This window comes from Lactuca serriola, chromosome 3, assembly GCF_051521515.1.
Source record: "Lactuca serriola cultivar US96UC23 chromosome 3, Lser_US96UC23_V15, whole genome shotgun sequence".
NCBI lineage: Eukaryota > Viridiplantae > Streptophyta > Magnoliopsida > Asterales > Asteraceae > Lactuca > Lactuca serriola.
The window spans coordinates 67,022,357-67,044,505 of NC_136410.1; the positions used below are offsets into that span (position 1 = coordinate 67,022,357).

General features: G+C 37.3%; 1 protein-coding gene across 1 annotated transcript; it reads left to right on the forward strand.

The window, feature by feature from the left end:
- Positions 1 to 19,914: 19,914 nt before the first annotated feature.
- LOC145092528 (myb-like transcription factor family protein) lies at positions 19,915 to 21,946 on the forward strand. Its single transcript, XM_079030476.1, has 3 exons — positions 19,915 to 20,286; positions 20,361 to 20,572; positions 21,380 to 21,946. The coding sequence occupies exons 1-3, from the start codon at positions 20,028 to 20,030 to the stop codon at positions 21,716 to 21,718; spliced, it is 810 nt and encodes a 269-aa protein (XP_078886602.1). The 5' UTR covers positions 19,915 to 20,027; the 3' UTR covers positions 21,719 to 21,946.
- The last annotated feature ends 203 nt before the right edge of the window (positions 21,947 to 22,149 follow it).

The window sequence follows — 22,149 nt, forward strand, 5'->3', positions numbered from 1 at the left end:
GTGTTATTTAACGCTTATATAATAGTAATAATAGCTAGACTATTAATTAGTCGCGATTAACGTTAAAACTAAACTCTAGTGGTATTAATACAAGGTTTTGGTCAAGGAAAAATTGTTTTAAGAAGTAACGAAGAGCTGTCCGAGTGCCGAGTCACCACCTTACCAGGTGAGTGCATAGTTACTTTCAGCTTACACATAGATATGTAGTATTTTATATAAATTACGTTCTATGTGTGCATATTATCTGAATACTTGCTATCTATGCTGGATGAACGTTTTATACATGTTTTCAATGATTTAAATTGTATATGTATTTTATATCTACAAAATGTGTTGGGTAAAACATGGGTAGATTTAATAGTTGCTGTGTGACAAAATAATAATGAGAGGCCTCGTTATGGCTGTTCTTGATGATCTAGTCATCTAGCGGAGTATAGATGACGACCACGGACTATTCTAGACAGTCCAGTGGAACACTACCAGGCTCGCAACCTGTAGGTGTTTATTCGAACTGTGTGTTTAACCGAACTGTGTGTTTATTCGAACTGTCTGAACTGTGTGCTCACTAGGTATACTCCATCCCAATGATAGTCCTTTTACTAGGTCCCTTGTGTTAGATGTTTTAGGGACGTAATGTGAGGATAACGGGAATGGGTAATTGGGTTGATTGTTTAATGTTTAAAAATAATAATTATATTATTGTGGGTTGAAAACCCTATGTGCTCACCAGGTTTCCCAACCCGACCCACTCAGTTTATTTATATCACAGGTGTTGATATGAAGTGACACTACACTGAGAGATTTAAAGAGATGTAGATCACTAGTGTAAATAATTGTAAGTTCTGTTTATGCTTATGTTTCTGTATTAACGATGACATCCCAAACGTTTTAAAATGAAATAAATACGTTTCCTCGAAAATGTTTTAATAACGTATTTACCATGTTTTTCTGGGAACAAATTCCGCAACATTTTTATGAAATGAAGTACTCTGATTTTTAAACAAAGCATAAACAAACCGGTCTTTTCTGGCCGTGATTTTGGGGATGTCACAGTTGGTATCAGAGCATTCGTTTAAGCGAACTAGGAATATGGATTTATTTCTAGACTTAAACTTAGAATGCTAAGCGATGATTGTGAGGTGTGAGCACTAGATTATTTTAGGAATTGTGCCTAAAATGCTTTTATGTGCTAAATGCTTGTGCCTGATATGCTGTTATTTGTTCGGATCTATGGTCTGTTGCCGACCGGATCTGGAAATCTTATGTGTTTAGGATTCTAAGCGTTTAACTACGATATTAGAACTAGCATATAAACGTTTCGGAGTGATAAGAATGATTTAAACGTCAATCCTAAGTAAAGGTCTAGATTCACCTTATTCGGTGTATAGATCAAGATGGCAAGAACCCGTAGCGGAAACGTGAATGCAAATGGGAACAGAAACGAACCCCCAGTGATTGAGCAAATACCGGTGATGGAAGCCGCTGCTGAGCCAGTCACAATGGCCGGGGTGCAAGCAATGATCCAAGCGATGTTGGATCGTCAAATGGAGGAAACTAGACGTTTGCTCCAACAAAATCGAGAGGAAGCCACTATTCAGATCGAACAGCCCGAGTTGAACGAAGGGCAGACTGAGGAAGGAGACTACAGTGGAACTGCTGGTCAAGTCAACCCACCAATAGTTCAACAAAACAACCAAGATGACGAAGTCGAGAGGAATGGATGCAAGTACAAGGATTTTCTGACTTGCAAGCCATCGACTTTCACTAGAAAGGAGGATCTGATCGGGGTCATGGATTAGATCTCGGAGATGGAGTTAGCTTTCATGACATGCGGTTGCAGTGGGAAGCTACGGACCACATTTTCAGTGCGTCAGTTTCGAGGAGGCGCTGTACGTTGGTGGAATACCTTGGGGAAGACTCTGAGCCCCAATGAGCCCCTACAACTGACATGGGCAGAATTTCTGGTACAATTCAAACGAAAGTACTGCTCAGCTCAAAACCTGCTCGAGCTAGAGAACCAGTTTCTAACCCTGAAGAAGGGAAGCATGTCAATTGATGAATATACCAACAACTTCACAGAGAAGATGGAATTTGCCTTGCGTCTTGTTCCAGATGAGCTGACGAAAATCGACAAGTACGAAAAGGGACTTCCATGGGAGTACACGGTGCCAGTGCGTCAGGCACCTACTCTGGAGGCAGCTATATGGGCTGCCAAGTCTGTGGAAGATATGATTAAGGGAAGAGCTGCCAACAAGATTGAGGTTGGTGAAAAGAGGAAGTTTGAGGAATCTACGAGGCCCAATAAGAAGATCAAGTCTGATTCAAAGGAGTCTAGCGAAGGAGGAAACAAAGTGAAATGGTGCGAGAAGTGCAAGAAGAATCACTTTGGGAAATGTAGCGAAGAAGTGACTTGCTACAAGTGTGGGAAGACCGGACATTACGCCAACGAGTGCAAAAGGGTGTGTTATGAATGTCGTGAAGAAGAGCATGTTCCTAAGGATTGCCCGAAAAAGAAAGAGGCGGCAAAACCAAACATTCCGCCAAAACCGAAGGCAAGAGCATTCCATATGATCCTAGACGAAGCAGATGACAATGCGAGGATTCAGGAATGATGGCTTGACATCCAAGGATTGAGTTATAAAGTAGCCATAGAATCATATGATGTAGCCAGTTAGAGGCATAGTCTAGGGTGAACTTGAACACCTATGTAACCGTTTCAAGAAATAATATGAAACCTTTGTTTTGTTATCTGATGTGTTAAGTTGTTGTATGGTTTTCGTGTATGGTGACTTGGAAAAACTGCGGGACAATACTTGGAACGAGTAGGAGTAGGTTTGAATGGTAGTAGAGGCCTATACTACCAGAAGCACAGGACTCACACTTGGATCAGGGAAAGTCACAAGGTTACCAAGAAGCTAGTAATTGATTTCGTTTTATTCAAGTGTGTTGTTACCATCGTTTCGATAATGACTAAGAAGATTGTTGATATTCCAACCCTAGTGGTCATATCGAATCGAGTCCGACTACGCTAAGTATGCTATGTGGTTCAGAGAACCAAGTTTAATGTAGCGTCCGACTTAAACCAAACGATTGAAATCAAAGCGATCAATAGAAGTATCGTGCTCGTTGTTAAAAGAGTTGGTAGCCAGAATTGCCTAAATGTTAAAGTGTGATTATATCACATTAAAACATGAAGGAAGGCATAGTCTGTTTTAGAATTTAACTCTAAAAGACCTAAGTCTAAGAGTTGCAATATATGATGATAGGTCATTAGAATATGACACATCAGTCCATTATAGTAACAAAAAGAACTCATCTCAAGTTCGTATCCAGTAAGGATCGGAATTATGACTTAAAGGTCATAATTTGGAGTCTAACCTGAGGTAGAGAGCAGGTGTACGATTAAGTGCTGCTTACAGTCAATGAGTCTAAGAAATAAACTTGAAGGAATACAGAAGTTATAATTACCTAGGATGAAGAGATGACGTATGGAGTCATTATAAGAACCCTGTTTCGTTGATGATTCTGGGACGTAATCATCCTAAGGGGGAGATAATTGTAACGCCCGCAAATCCGGGCTAGTCAAATTAGAGGCAATAAGGGTCGAAAATGACTTTTTGACAAAAGATTATTTAGAATAAATAATCTTAACCAAGTTTTAGAGTATGTTACAAGGTTTCCGTACATATAAAGACCGCCGAAATCCGAGTTATAACAAAGAAGTTATGACCCGTCGAAGTTTCGTGACAGAACCGGCACGATACCGAGAAGCGTAAATAGTGAATTTACGATAGAACGAGATTTAGCCTTAGCGCTCTAAACGAAAGTCGTAGAATATGTTAAACTAAGAACATCGATAAAAAGAACGCCCAAATCTGACTTCGTATGAGGAAGTTATGATTTTTCTAAGATTTAGCATAGCAGTGCACAACCCGAAATCTGAATTTTAGATCGGTCGATTTTTAGCCGACGGGATCTAAATGAAAGTTGTAGTACTCGTAAATACCAACGCGTGGATATAAAGAACGTCAATAATAGAGCTCGTATGCGAAAGATATGGACGAAGCTTAGTCCCTACTTTTCGAGCGCGGCGAATTCGATACAGTTTTGTAAATCCGAGATAGAATGAGAATTAGCCAACAAGGTCTAAATGAGAGTTGAAGATCTCATTAATAGGAACTCAATGGTAAAAAGACAGACAAAAACGGAACTCGTATGCGAAAGTTATGGACGAAGCTTAGTCCCTACTTTTCGAGCGCGGCGAATTCGATACAGTTTTGTAAATCCGAGATAGAATGAGAATTAGCCAACGAGGTCTAAATGAAAGTTAAAGATCTCATTAATAGGAACTCAACGGTAAAAATACAAACAAAAACGGAGCTCGTATGCAAAAGTTATGGACGAAGCTTAGTCCCTACTTTTCGAGCGCGACGAATTCGATACAGTTTTGTAAATCCGAGATAGAATGAGAATTAGCCAACGAGGTCTAAATGAAAGTTGAAGATCTCATTAATAGGAACTCAACGGTAAAAAGACAGACAAAAATGGAGCTCGTATGCAAAAGTTACGGACGAAACTTAGAGACTACTTTACTATAAAACTCCTATAAATACAAGGGTGAACTCCTCATATTTTCTTCACACCATAAGCCTCTCTTTCTCTCTCTAACTTCTCTCTAGCCTCCCTAAACCCCTCCCAAGTCTAGGGAACCTCCCTATCACGAGAAGAAAGCCCCGGAGCGCCCGACGGCTCCGAGAAGAAAAACTTTCGGCCCGGAAACGCTGCTCCAGCGAAGCCCGGTTTTTAATAAAAACCCATTGTAAGTGAGTTACGCCTATACTATATTTAATATAGCTTTTATTTAATTATAGTAACATTATTAGGACCTTAAAATAATTATTTGGGCTATTATTATGAGTTATATTGAGTGTTATTTAACGCTTATATAATAGTAATAATAGCTAGACTATTAATTAGTCGCGATTAACGTTAAAACTAAACTCTAGTGGTATTAATACAAGGTTTTGGTCAAGGAAAAATTGTTTTAAGAAGTAACGAAGAGCTGTCCGAGTGCCGAGTCACCACCTTACCAGGTGAGTGCATAGTTACTTTCAGCTTACATAGATATGTAGTATTTTATATAAATTACGTTCTATGTGTGCATATTATCTGAATACTTGCTATCTATGCTGGATGAACGTTTTATACATGTTTTCAATGATTTAAATTGTATATGTATTTTATATCTACAAAATGTGTTGGGTAAAACATGGGTAGATTTAATAGTTGCTGTGTGACAAAATAATAATGAGAGGCCTCGTTATGGCTGTTCTTGATGATCTAGTCATCTAGCGGAGTATAGATGACGACCACGGACTATTCTAGACAGTCCAGTGGAACACTACCAGGCTCGCAACCTGTAGGTGTTTATTCGAACTGTGTGTTTAACCGAACTGTGTGTTTATTCGAACTGTGTGTTTATTCAAACTGTGTGAACTGTGTGCTCACCAGGTATACTCCATCCCAATGATAGTCCTTTGACTAGGTCCCTTGTGTTAGATGTTTTAGGGACGTAATGTGAGGATAACGGGAATGGGTAATTGGGTTGATTGTTTAATGTTTAAAATTAATAATTATATTATTGTGGGTTGAAAACCCTATGTGCTCACCAGGTTTCCCAACCTGACCCACTTAGTTTATTTATATCACAGGTGTTGATATGAAGTGACACTACACTGAGAGATTTAAAGAGATGTAGATCACTAGTGTAAATAATTGTAAGTTCTGTTTATGCTTATGTTTCTGTATTAACGATGACATCCCAAACGTTTTAAAATGAAATAAATACGTTTCCTCGAAAATGTGTTAATAACGTATTTACCATGTTTTTCTGGGAACAAATTCCGCAACATTTTTATGAAATGAAGTACTCTGATTTTTAAACAAAGCATAAACAAACCGGTCTTTTCTGGTCGTGATTTTGGGGATGTCACACCTTTCATTTGGTACCTTCTTGGGTCTGTGTCTTCTTTTGTTAGACTGAACCAGGCGTGTCGTTCGTTCGATACTCTCCTGGAGTCTATGATTCCTTTGCCTTAGTCAGCAGTCCTCACTGCTGAGGCATATGTATTTCCCTGACTTCTCTTGCTTTCTTTAATAATCAAATTCCGTATTTTGATATTGATAGCAATTAAGGGAAAACTACTTTTTACCACCTAAATCTGTCCAGTCTTGGTAGAAGGCTGCTTTTATTAAAGAAAATACAGGATTTTCTGGAAAGAACTCTAATATACTGTAACCTCTTAAACTATTACTTTTATTAAAGTTATTTGAATAAAAACGTCACTAAATGCTTATGAACTCACCAGCATTTGTAAAAATGCTGATACTCGCTTTTCAAATAACTTGTATTCTTAGGTTAGCATTAGACAGGTACATTCCAGGAGCCGTTGATGAAGATAGCTTAGTACCACGCTGTATTTATTCTATTACTTGTATTACCTTGTTGTATTGTAAAGTAAACCATGTAAAACTATTACTATTAATGCAATGTTTTTTTGTACTTTGATTACTATAATGCATGTGTTGTGATACTTGACATGACGTCATCCACCCCAGAACGTTTCCGCCGTTCCGGTTTTGGGGTGTGACACATCGACTCGCCGAGTCGACCTTCTTATTTACACTTTTAGCCCTTCAACTTTACTTCTGAATTTCCAGGATGCTACATTGCAGTTACTAAGGACGGACAAAACCAAATATTACCGGTTGCATATGGTATATGCAAAAATGAGTGTACAAATTCTTGGACATGGGTTTTTCAAAAACTACGTGATTGCATAGGCAATATGCAGGAGCTTACAATTATATCTGATAGGTCTCCATCTATATCAACATCCGTTGCCAACATTTTTCCTCACGCTCATCACAAAATATGTGGTGCCCATTTGTATTTCAACATAGTATCTAGATAAACAAACCGGTCTTTGCAAATTGCTATATTTGAAAATTGTTTCAAGTTGGCAATACATTGGTCAATAGAAGTGAGCATATAGGGTTTTCAACCCACAATAAATAAGTTATATTTAATTTCACCAACCAATCACTATCCCGATTACCCATTCCCGTTATCCTCACTTTACGTCCCTAAAACAACAACTATCTCAAGGGACCTTATCTAGGATTTTCATCGGGACGGACATCACTGCTAAGGGGTTTCCTCAACAATAGATATCCTAAAGGCAACCATGAGGGGGATAGAGTACACCGGTGAACACATCGTTCACAACACCTACAGGTTATGAACCTGCTAGCGTTCCACTGGACTGTCTAGAAGGAGTCCGTGGTCGTTATCCATACTCCGCTGAATAACTAGATCAACAACAACAACAACATAGAGGCCTCTCATCTGTTTATTACACACCAACTATCTACTCATGTTCTACCCAACATATTAGTAGATAAGAATATATATTTTCATACATAGTTAATAACCTGTATATCATTTTCATTCAATATATATATTCCACATACAGATGAGGCATACCACATAACACGTATTTCAAAGAAAGCAATTCAGATCTATGAGATGGAATAAAGTGAATATCCATTCACGCATACAATCACAAAATATACACATAACAAGTATATCGCATAACATACTTCATAGTTACTGGTTAGAAGAAAGTAACTGCACCCTCACACATATAAACCACAATTTACTTAATACACTCAAACCGCACTTGTATTATTATCGTGTTTATGAAAGGTAGTATACACTCACTTGATCAGAAGATGATCGGACAGCACTACGACTTGCAGAAGTAGTAATCCACAGCAGATCTGGAAGATCTCCACAAAAATCGAACTTCTCGCGGGCAGAGCTTCGGCTCGGGAACCGCACTTCTCGGGATCTTCGGGATCTCGGGACTTGCCTCGGGGCTAGAGTATGATACCGGGGCTTCGGGGTATATCTGGCACGCAAAACGATGCAAAACGGGAGAGAGAAGAGAAGAAATGAACAAAACTCTCGGCTGCCCTCGCAAGCCTTTTATAGAGGCTGAGCCTCGCACGTACGCGGGGCGTATTGGTCCGAGAAACGTCACTGCTTACGTATCCGAAGCCACTTGCAACGATGTCGACACCTTCGGAGTATGCGGCGCGTACCTCGGATCGGACTGGTGACTCCCCCTTCGGATAATGCCGGATTTTCAATTAAAAATAAATACAAATTAATTATCAAACTTCGGAAATTCATATCTTCTTCATACGAACTCCGTTTTCGACGTTCTTTATATACACGCGAAGGTGAGACTACGCTCTACAACTTTCGTTTAGACTCCGTCGGCTAATTTTGATTTTATTTTTATTATTTATTTTTAATAGGCCGCGACAGAAAAACTTCGTTATAAATTCATAACTTCTTCGTTTGACGTCCGTTCTCGCCTAACTTTTTATCGCTTCGATACCAACAATGAGATCTTCGATTCTCATTTAGATTGCTTCGGCTAAAAACCGCTCGATCTCAAATCGAGTATTTCAGGCTGCACACCGCTAAGTCGAAACTTCGATAAATCATAACTTCCTCATACGAAGTCAGATTTGGGCGTTCTATATATATACAGAAACCTCGTTTTAACTACTACAACATTAACCAAAGATATTAAGTTTATTTTACACTTAAATTTTGACGCTTATTTTTATTCTTAATTAATCAGACCACATAATTAAGCAATTAAGCACAAAACACATAATACTCAAATAATACATCCTTATAATATCAAAATGGGTTACAAAGGTTAACCTAGACTATTACATTGCTAAAAAATGGCAAGCCCGGAAACACAGGCGTTACAAATCTGTTCCCTCCTCCTTTGGACAATTTACATATGCATTCAATTCAATTGAATAACATCCTAGGCTTTAATACCACTAATGGGTTTTGAGCATTACTACAACATATGTGTTCATGCAACCCTAAATGCTTTGGATCTAAGTTTTTCACTGGTTAAACATGCAAATTGAATACCAAAGCAAAAACCTAGATCAAGCATGTATAAATCGAAATCTACATATAATTAGGGTTTAGAAGTTTGCCTCACTTGTTATGTAGCAATAACAAGAACACCTTGAAGATCCTTGACTCTTGAAAGCTTAGTGCCTCAAATGTGACACCTATAATGGATTACAAACACCACTAGCAAGAGGATGAGAGAAGAGATGATGGATGCTCTTATAAATTCGGTTAGAATTTACAAATGTAAGCATTGGTCGAAAATCATAGGTGGTGGGGTCTTTATATAGTTGTGGGCTGCTAGGGTTTTCTGGAGGAAACCCTAATTTCCTGCTTAAGGCTTAAGCAACCCATGGACTCCTCATCTAGAGGCCTTAGACAAAACCTATAAGGTCTCCTTATAGTTTTCGTCCACTCCCATCTAAGGAGTCCAATAGCCTGGTTGCACAACTATCAATGATTTGCAAAACAGCCCATGTTCCTTTAATCAGTTCCTTTAATCCCAAAATTAATTCCAAATTAATTTATGATTAAATACTAATTAAATAACATGATTTCTAATTAATATATTATTTTCATAATACATTAATAAATCAATTTATTATTCCAAATAATAAATTCAACCTCTCTCTCCAAAAGTCATCCTGTCAAGTTGCTATAGTGAAGACAACCCAAAAGGATCATGCTACTATCAAATCAATTACATACAAATTATAGTTATAGACTTAGACACTTAATCCAACAAATACTGCTACTCCATAGTGCTTTATTCTGGACTAGTAACTTCAGAATGAGTACTGCTACTCTCAAGAATGCTCTGGAAGGTTATTTGTTATAATTAAAACAGTTATTTATATGAATGAGATTACTCAGTTTCTTGTTAATTCTATAATAATGATTACATAACTTGTTTTTTTCTCTTCATAAAAATTATTTTATACATTTTGAATAAAACTATATAACTGCATTCCAAAATAAAAAGTTATACTTTGTAAAAAGAACGTTTGAGAATTGATTAAAAACTAGGACAAATTACACGAATGGTCCCTATGGTTTGGTGTTTGTTACGTGCCTATTCCCTAACTCCATTTTTTAACCCTGCCAATCCTTAATAGTTTGATTTAGTACGCGCCTAGTCCCTCATCTAACCTGTTGTTCGATTTTGGAGTTAAAACCCCCACGTGCCTTGCACGTTGAGGGTTATTTTCGTCATTTTGCTTACTCATCCTACCGCCAGTTTAAGAAATCGATGCGTTCAGTTAAACGATCATACTCTACATTGTACAACACACACATATACCAAAAAAACACAGTTGTGTGCAAAATCCTTACGTGAAAATCCTAGGAGCGACGGTTACAAGAACGAAGAACTACAATGGTTTCTTGGCGCATTCGTGGTGAAATGGCTGAAATCGACGTTGATCAAACTTATGGTATGTTTGATTGACTTTCGTTTGAATGATATTGACTCTTAAAGGTTTAATTTTGTTAGCTAAAAACGATTTTCTCTCCTCTACAGTTGGACATCCGACAATGTTTTCAATAAGAAAGCACCATGGAGGTGAGTTTACAAGCTTTCCTGGAAGGAAGTATATTCGTAGGAAGCAAACATTTGTTGATTTACTGGACATTGATACCTTTTCTGTTCATGACATTGATGAGATGATGGAAGACCTAGGGTATGCTTCAGTAGGTAAACCACTTTACTATCACTTTCAAAGGCCTTTTGGCGATTTAGATTTTGGGTTATTCGCTTTAGCTAGTGACGAAGATGTTCGTTATTTGGGGAGTTTTGTGGATAAGCATAAGTTAATTGATGTATATATAGAGCATGAAAAAACTACTTTGCACACATATTTAATGTCCCCAAGGTTCTAAAAAGCTCGTCATGGCTCCGCCATGGCACGCCACAACTCCAAGGCTTGCACCTGCCGCCAAGCTTTGCCAAAACGCCACCTTAACTCATATATGTGTATAAAAATGAATAATAGTTGAAAATACATATAAAAATATTAATTATATAGAAAATTGCCGCCTTAAGTCACGCCTTACAAACGCCATGACTCGCCAAGGCTCAGAAAAGCTTGAGGCTTGACATTGCCGCCAAGTCACGCCTTACGTTATTTAGAACCTTGAATGTCCCTAACCCACAATAAAGTTCGTATAACGGAGATTATTGAACCTCTATCTTGTTCAAAGAGACTGTTCCTGGAGTGGCATGACACACCTACTGTTGACTTGGAGGATGGCATGGATCACATGGAGAAGGAATCGGGTAATGATCCTACTCCCACTGATCATATGGAGAAGGATTTGGGTAATGATGCTACTCTCACTGATCATATGGAGAATGACTCGGTTAATGATGCTAATGAATTTGGTAAGTTCGGTGTGTTAGAGAGTGACAATGATGAAAGTGATTGGGTTGGAGGGTCATCTAACACTGTGGTTGATGAAGGCACACATAATGAAGCTTTAGAGGTGATTAACACTGAGTTTTTAGTATCTAATTCATCATCAGATGAGGGAATTAATGGTCAAAGAAAGAAGTCAATAAGAGCAATTCAAAGGGAACATGAGAATCATGAAGCTCTTATTAGTGAACCCTTCTATCTTTTTCAAAAATTTGGTTCAGCAAAGGAGTTTAAGGATAAGGTAAAACTCCATGCCATAGAGACTAGAAGGGAGTTGGCCCTTGAAAAAAAGGAAAAGAATAGAGTGAGATGGGTTTGTAAGGGAACAATACCAAAGCTTGGGCCTAATGTAGAAGTCAGCGATGAAGAAGAAATATCTCCTTGGGTCTTATTAGCTAGTAAATGGAAAAAAGATTTCAACTGGATAGTTAAAACGTACAAAAAATTCCATAAACGTCTTCAAACTAGAACAGTGAAATCATGTACATATAAATTCCTCTCTTCTAACATTATTGAACAGGTTGAAAGTGACCCTAGTATTCCAATTAGGGCTTTGCAAGAACAGCTACAAATGGAGGTTTAAGGTAGATCTTTCTAGGATGAAAACATTTATGGCAAAATCTGAGGCTCTAAACCATGTGCAAGGAGATTTTGTTGCTCAGTATAGTTTACTCAGAGATTACATTGTTGAGCTACAAACTCGTAACCCAGATATGACTGTTAGGGTTGATGTTGAAAGCGAAGGAAATCCACACAGTGAAACTAGAACATTCAGACGCATTTACATATGCTTAGGAGCTTTAAAGAAAGGGTTCGCAGCTGGAAAGAGGTATTTTCTTGGCTTTGATGGTGTTTTCATGAAGGGTCCATTTCCAGGAAAATTCTATCAGACGTGGTAAGTTTTAATTTTTGTTCTTTTACTTATTGTTATACATATCCACGTTTAGCTAGTATATGTTATTTATCATAAAAATGCAAGGATTGGATGGTAATAATGGCACATATCCATTGGCATATGCTGTAGTTGAAACAGAGAATATCAACTCACGGACTTGGTTTTTGAGTTGTCTTGGGGAGGATCTTGGCTTGAATATTAATTCTAATTTCACTTTTATAACAGACAGACAAAAGGTACTAAAATCATAGATTTTTTACTTTATTTCTAAATTGTTTACTAACAAACATTTATGTATGATTGTTAGGGTATTCTAAATGTAATTGCAAGCTTGTTTCCTTGTGCTGAAAATCGTTACTGTGTTTGTCACATTTGGGATAACATGAGGAAGCAGTGGAGGGGTAAACCTTTTGAAGACCTCTTATGGACATGTGCAACTGCAACACATGTACAACAGTTAAACAAAGGCATGGAAGAGCTAAAGAAATTAAACAATGATTGTTATGAGTGGCTTAAGAAGATACCACCTCAGCATTAGTCTAGGTCCCATTTCACTGGTATAACATTTCATTCTAGTAACATTCTTTATGTTTTCCTGGTTTATGTAGTTTTTTAGTATTGACTTTAAGTTATGTGATTGGACAAGGAGAGCACATTCTGATGTGATTCTTAATAACTTGTGTGAAACATTCAATGGAAAACTGAATGAGGTCCGTGATAAACCAATTATTACGTGTCTAGAGTTCATTAGGGAATATCTAATGAAGAAGATTGTGAATGTAGAAAAGGCCATTGGAAAATATATTTGGTCCTTTGACATCTACAACTATACAGACTTTGGAAAATATAAAAAAAATGCAGAAGATTGTAGATTTGTTTTTTGTGGAAATGGTAAGTATCAGGTAAGTGGCCCTTGGATGGACCAGTGTGCGGTGGATGTGGTTCAACAAACATGCTCGTGCACGAAATGGGAACTCACTAGGTGTAACAACGTAATTTTTCAAACAATTTTCCATTCATAACAAATCCATTGTCTCACATATTATCTCATAAACAATCCCAAAATCTTAATTACATAAATCTTCATCAGTGTGTATGACTCATGACAGCGCCTTCCCGCGATCCTCACTGGTACCTGAAACACATAACACACAACATGATAAGCATGAATTCTTAGTGAGTTCCCCAAAATACCATATACAACACATACGTCACTCGAGGCTATAGTACGACCCTCCGGTCGATGTATCTCAACGGGATCCTCCAGTCCTGTAGCTCGTTGGACCCTCTGGCCCGGTCATAGCTCGTTGGACCCTTCGGTCAGGTCTATATCGCTGGACCCTCCGGTCCGGTCTATACAACACATAGCATACATATAACAAATGCACATAATCTCATACATACACGTAGCACACAAGACCCTCCGGTATACACATGGATACCATTCTAGGTAATGTATAGTGAGAAGACTCACCTCGAATGAAGTTGGATAAACTCTCGTGCTCGACGTCCCGACCTAGCCTCCTCCTATCATCCGTATAACATTCCTGATCAATACCCTCTCATAGTCTCATGACCCTCATCTCTAAAGATTGGGTAGAAGGCCATTCTACCCCACCCTGAACTCTCTTGAATCAGCTTAACCAAAACCCTAAGGTCAACTGAAGTCAATGTTCAAACTTTGACCCGACTCGTCGAGTGCACATGGGCGACTCGGCGAGTCCATGCGGATCCTCCAAATCCTTCTAGTCTCACTTGGCACGTCGATCCATTCCTTCACTCGACGGGTTACTCCTGCCATGAATCGCGGGGAAACCCCGACTCGACTCGTCGAGTCCACTTATGAACTCGGCGAGTTGCTTCCATGACAACACTCAAATGACCTTCTGAGGTCAGATCTGCTTCTCTAACCTATAGATCTGACCTTCCCAAACACGATAATCATGTAAAGGTTTAGTCTTGTCATTTATGCAATGCACACAAGGCTTTCCTTGGTGAAATGGCTTCTAAAATGGCAACATAGTCTCATTCCCTCCATGAACCAACATAAAGCAGAATGGATAAGGCCCTCTGGACCTCTAGAGGTCCAGATCCAGAGTCTAACACTCAAAGGGACAACATACTCAACAATTCAAGCCAATAAAGGGTATAGAAAACCCTAAAATTCAAGGATCTTAAACCAAACAGAGAAAGGATTGATTGGCTACCTCAACACTGTAGATCCAAGCTTGAAAACCACGGATTAGCAACCATCTTGACCTCCTCTAGCTAGAAACACCTTCTTCTTTGCAAAGAAACACCAAAAAGGGTGGAAATAGCTTTCTCTCTCTCACTCAACTCGCTCCAGCTCTCTAGGGTTTCTCTCTTTGGACTGGTAGCTGCAAATGAGGGCTATAAGTGCCTTTAAATAGTCCCCAAACCCCATGATCTAGGGTTTCCACTTATAGCGCCTACTTGGTGAGTCTACTTTTGGACTCATCGAGTAGCTCATTAAACTCACGTGGCCATCCCGCTACTACTCGACGAGTTATGGCACCAAATCATCGAGTAGATAAAGGATTCTCACAATAAATCATTAAATAATATACTTGGAAATCTGGATGTTACACTGGGATGCCATGCACACATGTTGTTGCTATTGTATGGGAGATGAGGAAGAATAGTAAGGATGTCAGAATACCAGAAACTTGGGTGCATAAGGTATATTGGCTAAAAACTTGGAAACAGGTGTACTCATTCAAAATTGAGCCCATTAATGGGAGAAGCATGTGGGAAAAGTCTTTGTTTCCAACAACTTTGGTTTATCCCAAACACCATGTCACAATAAGTAGACCAAAGAAGAAACACATAAAATCAACTTATGAAATTGATGACATGGTGAAGGGTAATACTGCATCAATAGTCCTTAAGTCGGTCACTTGTTCAAAGTGCAACAACATTGGTGATAATGCAAGGAGTTGAAAAGGACAAAAATCTAGTGGTCCTGGTGCTCCTAGTGGTCCTGGTGGTTCTGGTAAGGGAAAAGGAATAGGTGATTGAGGGAAAGGGACTTGATCCATTAGTGAAAGTATGTTTTGTTGGTTAATCAATTCTTTTGGTTAAACTGTGTCCTTTTGGTAAAACTGTGTCCTTATGGTTAATACTTTTGGGTAAATTGTGTTTCTTTTGGTTAATCATTTTGTTGATGTATGAAACTGTTGGATTAATGTCTAAGTCCATAACTATAATTGGTAAGACTTGACCCGACCCGGCATGGTCCATTTGGGTTGCATGGCATCATGCACTTGGATAGACTATAATGAGAGAAATAACACTTAGGGTTGATTAATATATTATAAGTTCTAAGATATTAATAAGATTATTTAATTAGTATTGATCAAGAATTAATCTAGAATTAATTAAGTGATCAAAAGAAGACAAATTAAATATATGGGTTGATTGTGTAAATCATCCATACTTGTATAGTGGGTTAATTCTCCATGGATAATCAAGTTGGGCTAAAACCCATAGGATGGTCCATGGATGCTCCATGGATGCTCCATGGTGTATTTGAACCCGTGGATCCAAGGAAATGGAAGGCCATGACAATAAGGGTTTACCCTAATTGTAACAACTATATAAGATCATATTCTTTGGGAAAAATCGGCCACTATGAATAATAAGAAAGGGCTAGCCGATTTTAGGAGTGTTCAAGTTTCTCTCAAGTTACTCCAAGTGTATTTGGTGTTGTGTGAACCATTTGAGGTGTCACACTTGAGGCACTAGGCACTCAAGCTTCATGAAGACAATCTACATCAAAGAGGTATGTATTCTATCTTGTTATATTCATTATTTTGTATGCTAGATTTGGATAAAACCTTGGATGTTCATAATTGCATGTATAATAGAGAAACCATAGATCCAAGGTATTTAGGGTTGCATGTACACTTAGGAGTGTTAGAATGCTCATAACCCAACAGACACTATGTTATGGAAACTGTGGAAACTAAATTACCCTTTATTAAATCCCACTTGTGTTATTGGTTGTTTATGTCAATTGTTAGCATATGTTATTGGTTGTTTTTGTCAATTGTTAGTGTTTACTTTTCCATATACTAAATGGATCATAGAAGTCAAATTCCCAAAGACTTGATCGAAATACATTCCAGAAACACTTAATCAAAATACATGGATCATAGAAGTCAAAATAAGTTCTAGAAACACTTAGTCAAACACTTAACCAAAATATTATCAAATTCCCAAACACTTAATCAAAATACATTCTAGAAACACTTCAAATTCACATACAACAACCAACTACATGGATCATAGAAGTCAAAATAAGTTCCAAAAAGACATAAACATCCTACATAGCATACTAGTTGGATCTTCTTAAGTACCACAACTTGTAAATAATGATTCCTATGAACACCCAACTTAAAATAATGATTATCTTCAGCAGCCGATTCTCAGCTTCAACTTTGTTCTTAGCCTTCAACGGCCCTGAAATTATCCTAGTACATCGTCCACATCCTTCCTCATCAACCCATCCAATAAACTTACATTTAGGTCCCTGTCAAGTTCAAATCCAATAGATTTACGGTCATTGTCACACAAAAGCTTGAGTTAGAATCAAAACAAACTTACCTTCTTTCTGTAGCCATAGAACTTTCTTCCGGGGTTGTCGTCAGTCCATGTTGTCAATATAACACTTGGTTGCCCGCAATTACATTTCACCATTTTTGATTTTTTGTCCATTAAATAAACGAGAGATGAAATGAGAGAACTAACATAGAGGAAGAAAAGGGTGATGCACTGATCTAGGGTTTTTGAAGGGGATGAATAAGTAAAATGACGGAAATAACCCTCAACGTGCAAGGCACGTGGGGGTTTTAACTCCAAAATCAAACGGCAAGTTAGATGAGGGACCAGGCGTGTACTAAATCAAACTATTAAGGATTGACAGAGTTAAAAAATGGAGTTAGGGACTAGGAGCGTAACAAACACCAAACCATAGGGACCATTCGTGTAATTTGTTCTAAAAACTAAACAATTACAAATATATAATTACTAAAAATTTAGATTATAAAAGTATCAATAATGATTTGTTTTTTGTATAGTTTATTTTTTGTTTGTTAAAAAGGTGACTTAAAAGGGTAATATATTTTTCAACTTATATATATTTAGTCACTGAGTTTTTTTAGTCAACATTTACCCCTTCAACTTGTTAAATTGTACACATTCAGTCCTTATGACCGGCTACTCCAGGTTAACTAGTAAAATTAACTTAATAGGGTAATATATTTCTCACTTTGTACACATTTAGTCCTTAATATTTTTGTACACATTTAGTCCTTAATATTTTCTTTTCTGCAAAATAAGTCATTTTTGTTTTTGTACTCATTTAGTTTTTATGAATGATTTCTTTAGATTTTTCTCATGACATCTTAAGTGGGACAATCATTAATGAGGTGTTTAGGACTTTTGATACTTATGTCCATCGTGATCTTGACTACTTGGTTGCTTAGGTCATCTGTTCTGAACATCATAACTTCTTCATACGATCTCGGATTTTAATGTTCTTTATATCAATACGTTCGTATTTCAACGATCTTGACTACTTGGTTGCAGTTTCCGTCACAAAATTCATCACTAATAATATTACACCGAAATATTGACATTAAATTTATACTTATTAGGATTTTGTGATGAATTTCCACCTGATTTTGATGATTTTGATGTTTAACAACAAAATTAAGACAAAATTGCAAAAATGGTCCCTGTGGTATGTAAATTTTTGGGGTTTTAGTCCAAACCACAAGTTTTTTGGATTCATGCTCCTTTTGGACTAGTTTGTATGTAAAAAATGTCCCTCCGAAAATTGAAATGACTAAATTGTCCTCTTGATATATTTTTATGTTTTTTTCTATTTAATTTAATGTTTTATTAATAATAAAATGGGGCCCACACCTCTCTCTCTCTCTCTCCTGATTGTCTTTTTCCCCAAATTTGAAACTTGAATCTTCACCATGCCTCCTCCTTTATTCCCACGATCGATCATAGATCAGAAGGAAAATAGTGTGGAGCTACCCTTTTGTTATTGATCGATCATACAAAAAAATAACAATGGCGGAGAGAAGCAAAGAAATCTGGTTATTGCTAAGTGAACTGATAAGAAACGATAGTATACAAGAACTGGTCAAAAATGGAGTTGTTGATGGTCAAGCAATTGAAATTTTTGTTACAAACTTATTTCAGAATATGAAGCTTCTACATCACATGGGTTAGGTTAATTTATCTTAAGAACTTGATAACCCAAGCCCCACTTCCTTGCTTTGAAACCTGCAACTCAACCCTCTCCTTCAACTACTACATGTTATGTGAGGAAGACGATGCCCCTACTTGTAGATGAAAGCTCTGATCTGGTTCTGATATGGTTTCTTCGTCATCGAATCGTCATCTTCTATGTTTGTTGGCCATCATCTAATAAAACAAAACACACACACACATACATACTATACATACTGAGATCAAGTCGACTTCAACAACAAACGTAGCAGAAGGCATCACCGATTTAACTTTATGCCAACCAAAAACCGCTTCCTCCCCTATATTCTTCAAACTCACTGCAAGAGAAATCGAAGGTAGATTAAACAAATACATCTCACCAAACAACCCCTGTTTCGCTAATGATTTCCAATATGCCATTTAATCTCACAGATTCTTTAAAACTTTTACACGTTAGAAACCTAAAATTGTCTTCAATGTCGCGCCAAGTAGGTAGGGATTTTAGAAGCGTACCTCTTAGGGATAAAATGGCTCAACGGGTAAGGGTAGATTATGATGAAATCCGATAAGGCGGTAGAGCGATACCATTTGAGAATTGCACCATAGATTGACTAGATTGATCTGTTGTGTTCATCGATTAGGGTTTGGGAGACTTTGTATATGAAGGGGATGAACCATTTTGGGTCTAGAGTTGTTTTTTTTGGGGGGTTGTTTTCTTGTCAATCGAGTTTCAGTAAGTAAACAACTTGGATGAAGAACTCCATGACTGTTCTCTATAAACCACATCGTTGGAAATGAGTTTTAATCGGCCGATAACAAATTTAGGTGCTTGTTTGGGAGGTGGGCCAGGAGGGGGAGAGAGAGAGAGAGAGAGATAGAGAGAGAGAGAGATTTCTTAATTTTTTAACTATCAAAATAGATAAAAAAAAAAAATGAAAGAAAAATGAAAAAGTAATACCTCAAGGGTATTTTAGTTTTTTTTATCCGAGGGACCAAATCTACAAACAAACTATCTCAAAATGACCACCAATCCAAAAAAATCGATTTGAACTAAAATTCCAAAAAAATACATACCATAGGGACTATTTTTGCAATTTTGTCTAAAATTAAAGAGTGAGTTATCCCAATACGTCCACTCTGGTCTCCAATTTTAAATCCTAAGATAATGTAACTGATTGAGATGCCCTAAATTTGGACACCAAAAAGACAAAAATGGAAGATGACAAAATAAGTAGATGGTTTGAACGGTTGTGATTAAGGATCGGTAAAGTTATACATGTAACAAGTGGTCGTGCGTGACATATAAGCATACCCGAGTACGGTTTTGCAATAAACAAAACCCACAAATCCCCATCCCTTATTTTATCAAATCAAACCCACATCTTGTCTTCATCCACCTTCCCTCCCTCCATTCAACCAGAGGGGGAAAGAAAGTACAATGGCAGCTATGCCCGGCAGCTGCTTGGAGTCCACTGGTAGTACCACCACCTCCTCCTCCCCCGTCAATAACATCGGAAAAAGTATCATGTTATTCGGTGTCCGATTGATGGAAGGCGGATCTTCCTTCAGGAAGAGTGCGAGCATGAATAATCTAGCTCAGTTCGACTGCCAGCCTCCAGATTCCAATACAGATGCCGCCGGCTACGCCTCCGATGACGTCATTCATCCTTCTGCTCGTTGCCAAGACCGGAAAAGAGGTAGTTGCATCGATTTAACGATATCAATACATGTTTTGTAATTTTCACGCGCCGATCGATTTTGATTTGAATAGGAGTGCCATGGACGGAGGAGGAACACCGGCTGTTTCTGGTGGGATTGAATAAGGTAGGGAAAGGAGATTGGAGAGGAATCTCAAGGAACTTCGTTAAAACTCGAACACCGACTCAAGTTGCTAGCCATGCTCAGAAGTACTTCCTCCGCCGGAACAATAACAATAACAGGCGTCGCCGGAGATCTAGCCTATTTGACATCACCACCGAAACGGTAATCCTCTTCATTTCTGTAATTATATAAAATCTAATGATTGACTAATGATTCTTCAATTTGATCATAAAATTTTCGCAATAACATGATTAATATTCATAACCGATTTGAGATTTTGATTAATACGAGTTGAATCAAAGATCACATACTATGATTGATGCTTCATATTTGATCAAACACAATTTCTATCTCTTGTATGTTGAATTTACAATTTCTTTTGCAAATTAAAAGTTTGTTGAATCATGTCTTTTGCTTTTAATATTGAAAAAAAAAATCAGTTTTTATTATTTAAAAATAGTTTTTTTTATCAAAACATTCGCTTCTTAAATACGTTTTGGATATTAACATGCGACGTGAGATTGATTCCTTTACCAAGTCTTGTTTTAGAATTAACTATGAAGGGGATAATTACCAAATTTATAAATTATCTTTAGATTTAGATTTTTGTGAATTTTGTAAACAATGATAAAACTATATACATTAAAGAATAAAAAAAACAAACAAATTAATAGACATAAATGCATTTATTCTACTAGACCAATCCATCATAAGTATCCCAACTACTATTGTAAAGAATGTTGTGGTGATTATTCCGTTATAGAATTTCGGCTACAACTATTTTAAACTATACATAATTGAAAAATATATAAATGTTGTAATTTCCACTTTACATAAATAAAACGTTGTTTAGATGATTTTTAACATGTTTTATACAGTGATCCATCATGATTACCACCTCTTAAGCATGTTAATCGGTGAAAAAAAAAGTTATCAATTTAATTTATTTATTACTCTTTTAATTGGCAGTATACAAACTCTTCACCGGAAGATGAGGAAAAACAGCCACTATCTTTACTTCCGGCCACCACCGGAGATGATAATTCAGTGATGAGCCCATCGACACGTGTACTCATGCCCCCATCAACAAAAATGGCCAACCTTAACCTAAACTCAACCGAGGAGGAGGAGGAGATTGACCACCAACCCTCCTCCTTGGCGTTGACTCTACACCTCTCCCTCCAACATCAACCATCCACGTCATCCCCACCACCAACTAATAGTAATACCATGGCCAAGTTTCAAGATATTTCTGGTAGCTTTAATAACAATAGTGGGGATGCCAATACCATTATTAGTGTCGCATAGTTTGATCAATAAATAAATACATAATATGTGATTATTATTATTATAATAATACGTGGCGGGTGTTTGTATTTGTAAAAGTGGAAGACAAAAATAAAGACTTATGATAAGATTAACTAGGGTTTGATTTTAGGGATTATATAGGGGTGGTTAGCTATGTATAATGATGTTTGTTTGTATAAAAGGTTTATGATCAATTTTACTTTTTCCATTAATAAAATAAATTTCACAGCATTCATCTCAATTAAAAAAAAAGAGAGGGGGCAAATGTATGAAAAGGTTAAAATATCTAAGCCCATTAAGCCGATTTTTGTGGCTTAATTCATTAAGTCATTCTGACAAAGTTAAATAGCATGGGGTTGAATAAACTGGGGTTCAATAAACCTTATGAACAATAGTACTTTTAACTTAAAAAACAAATTTCTCAATATTCA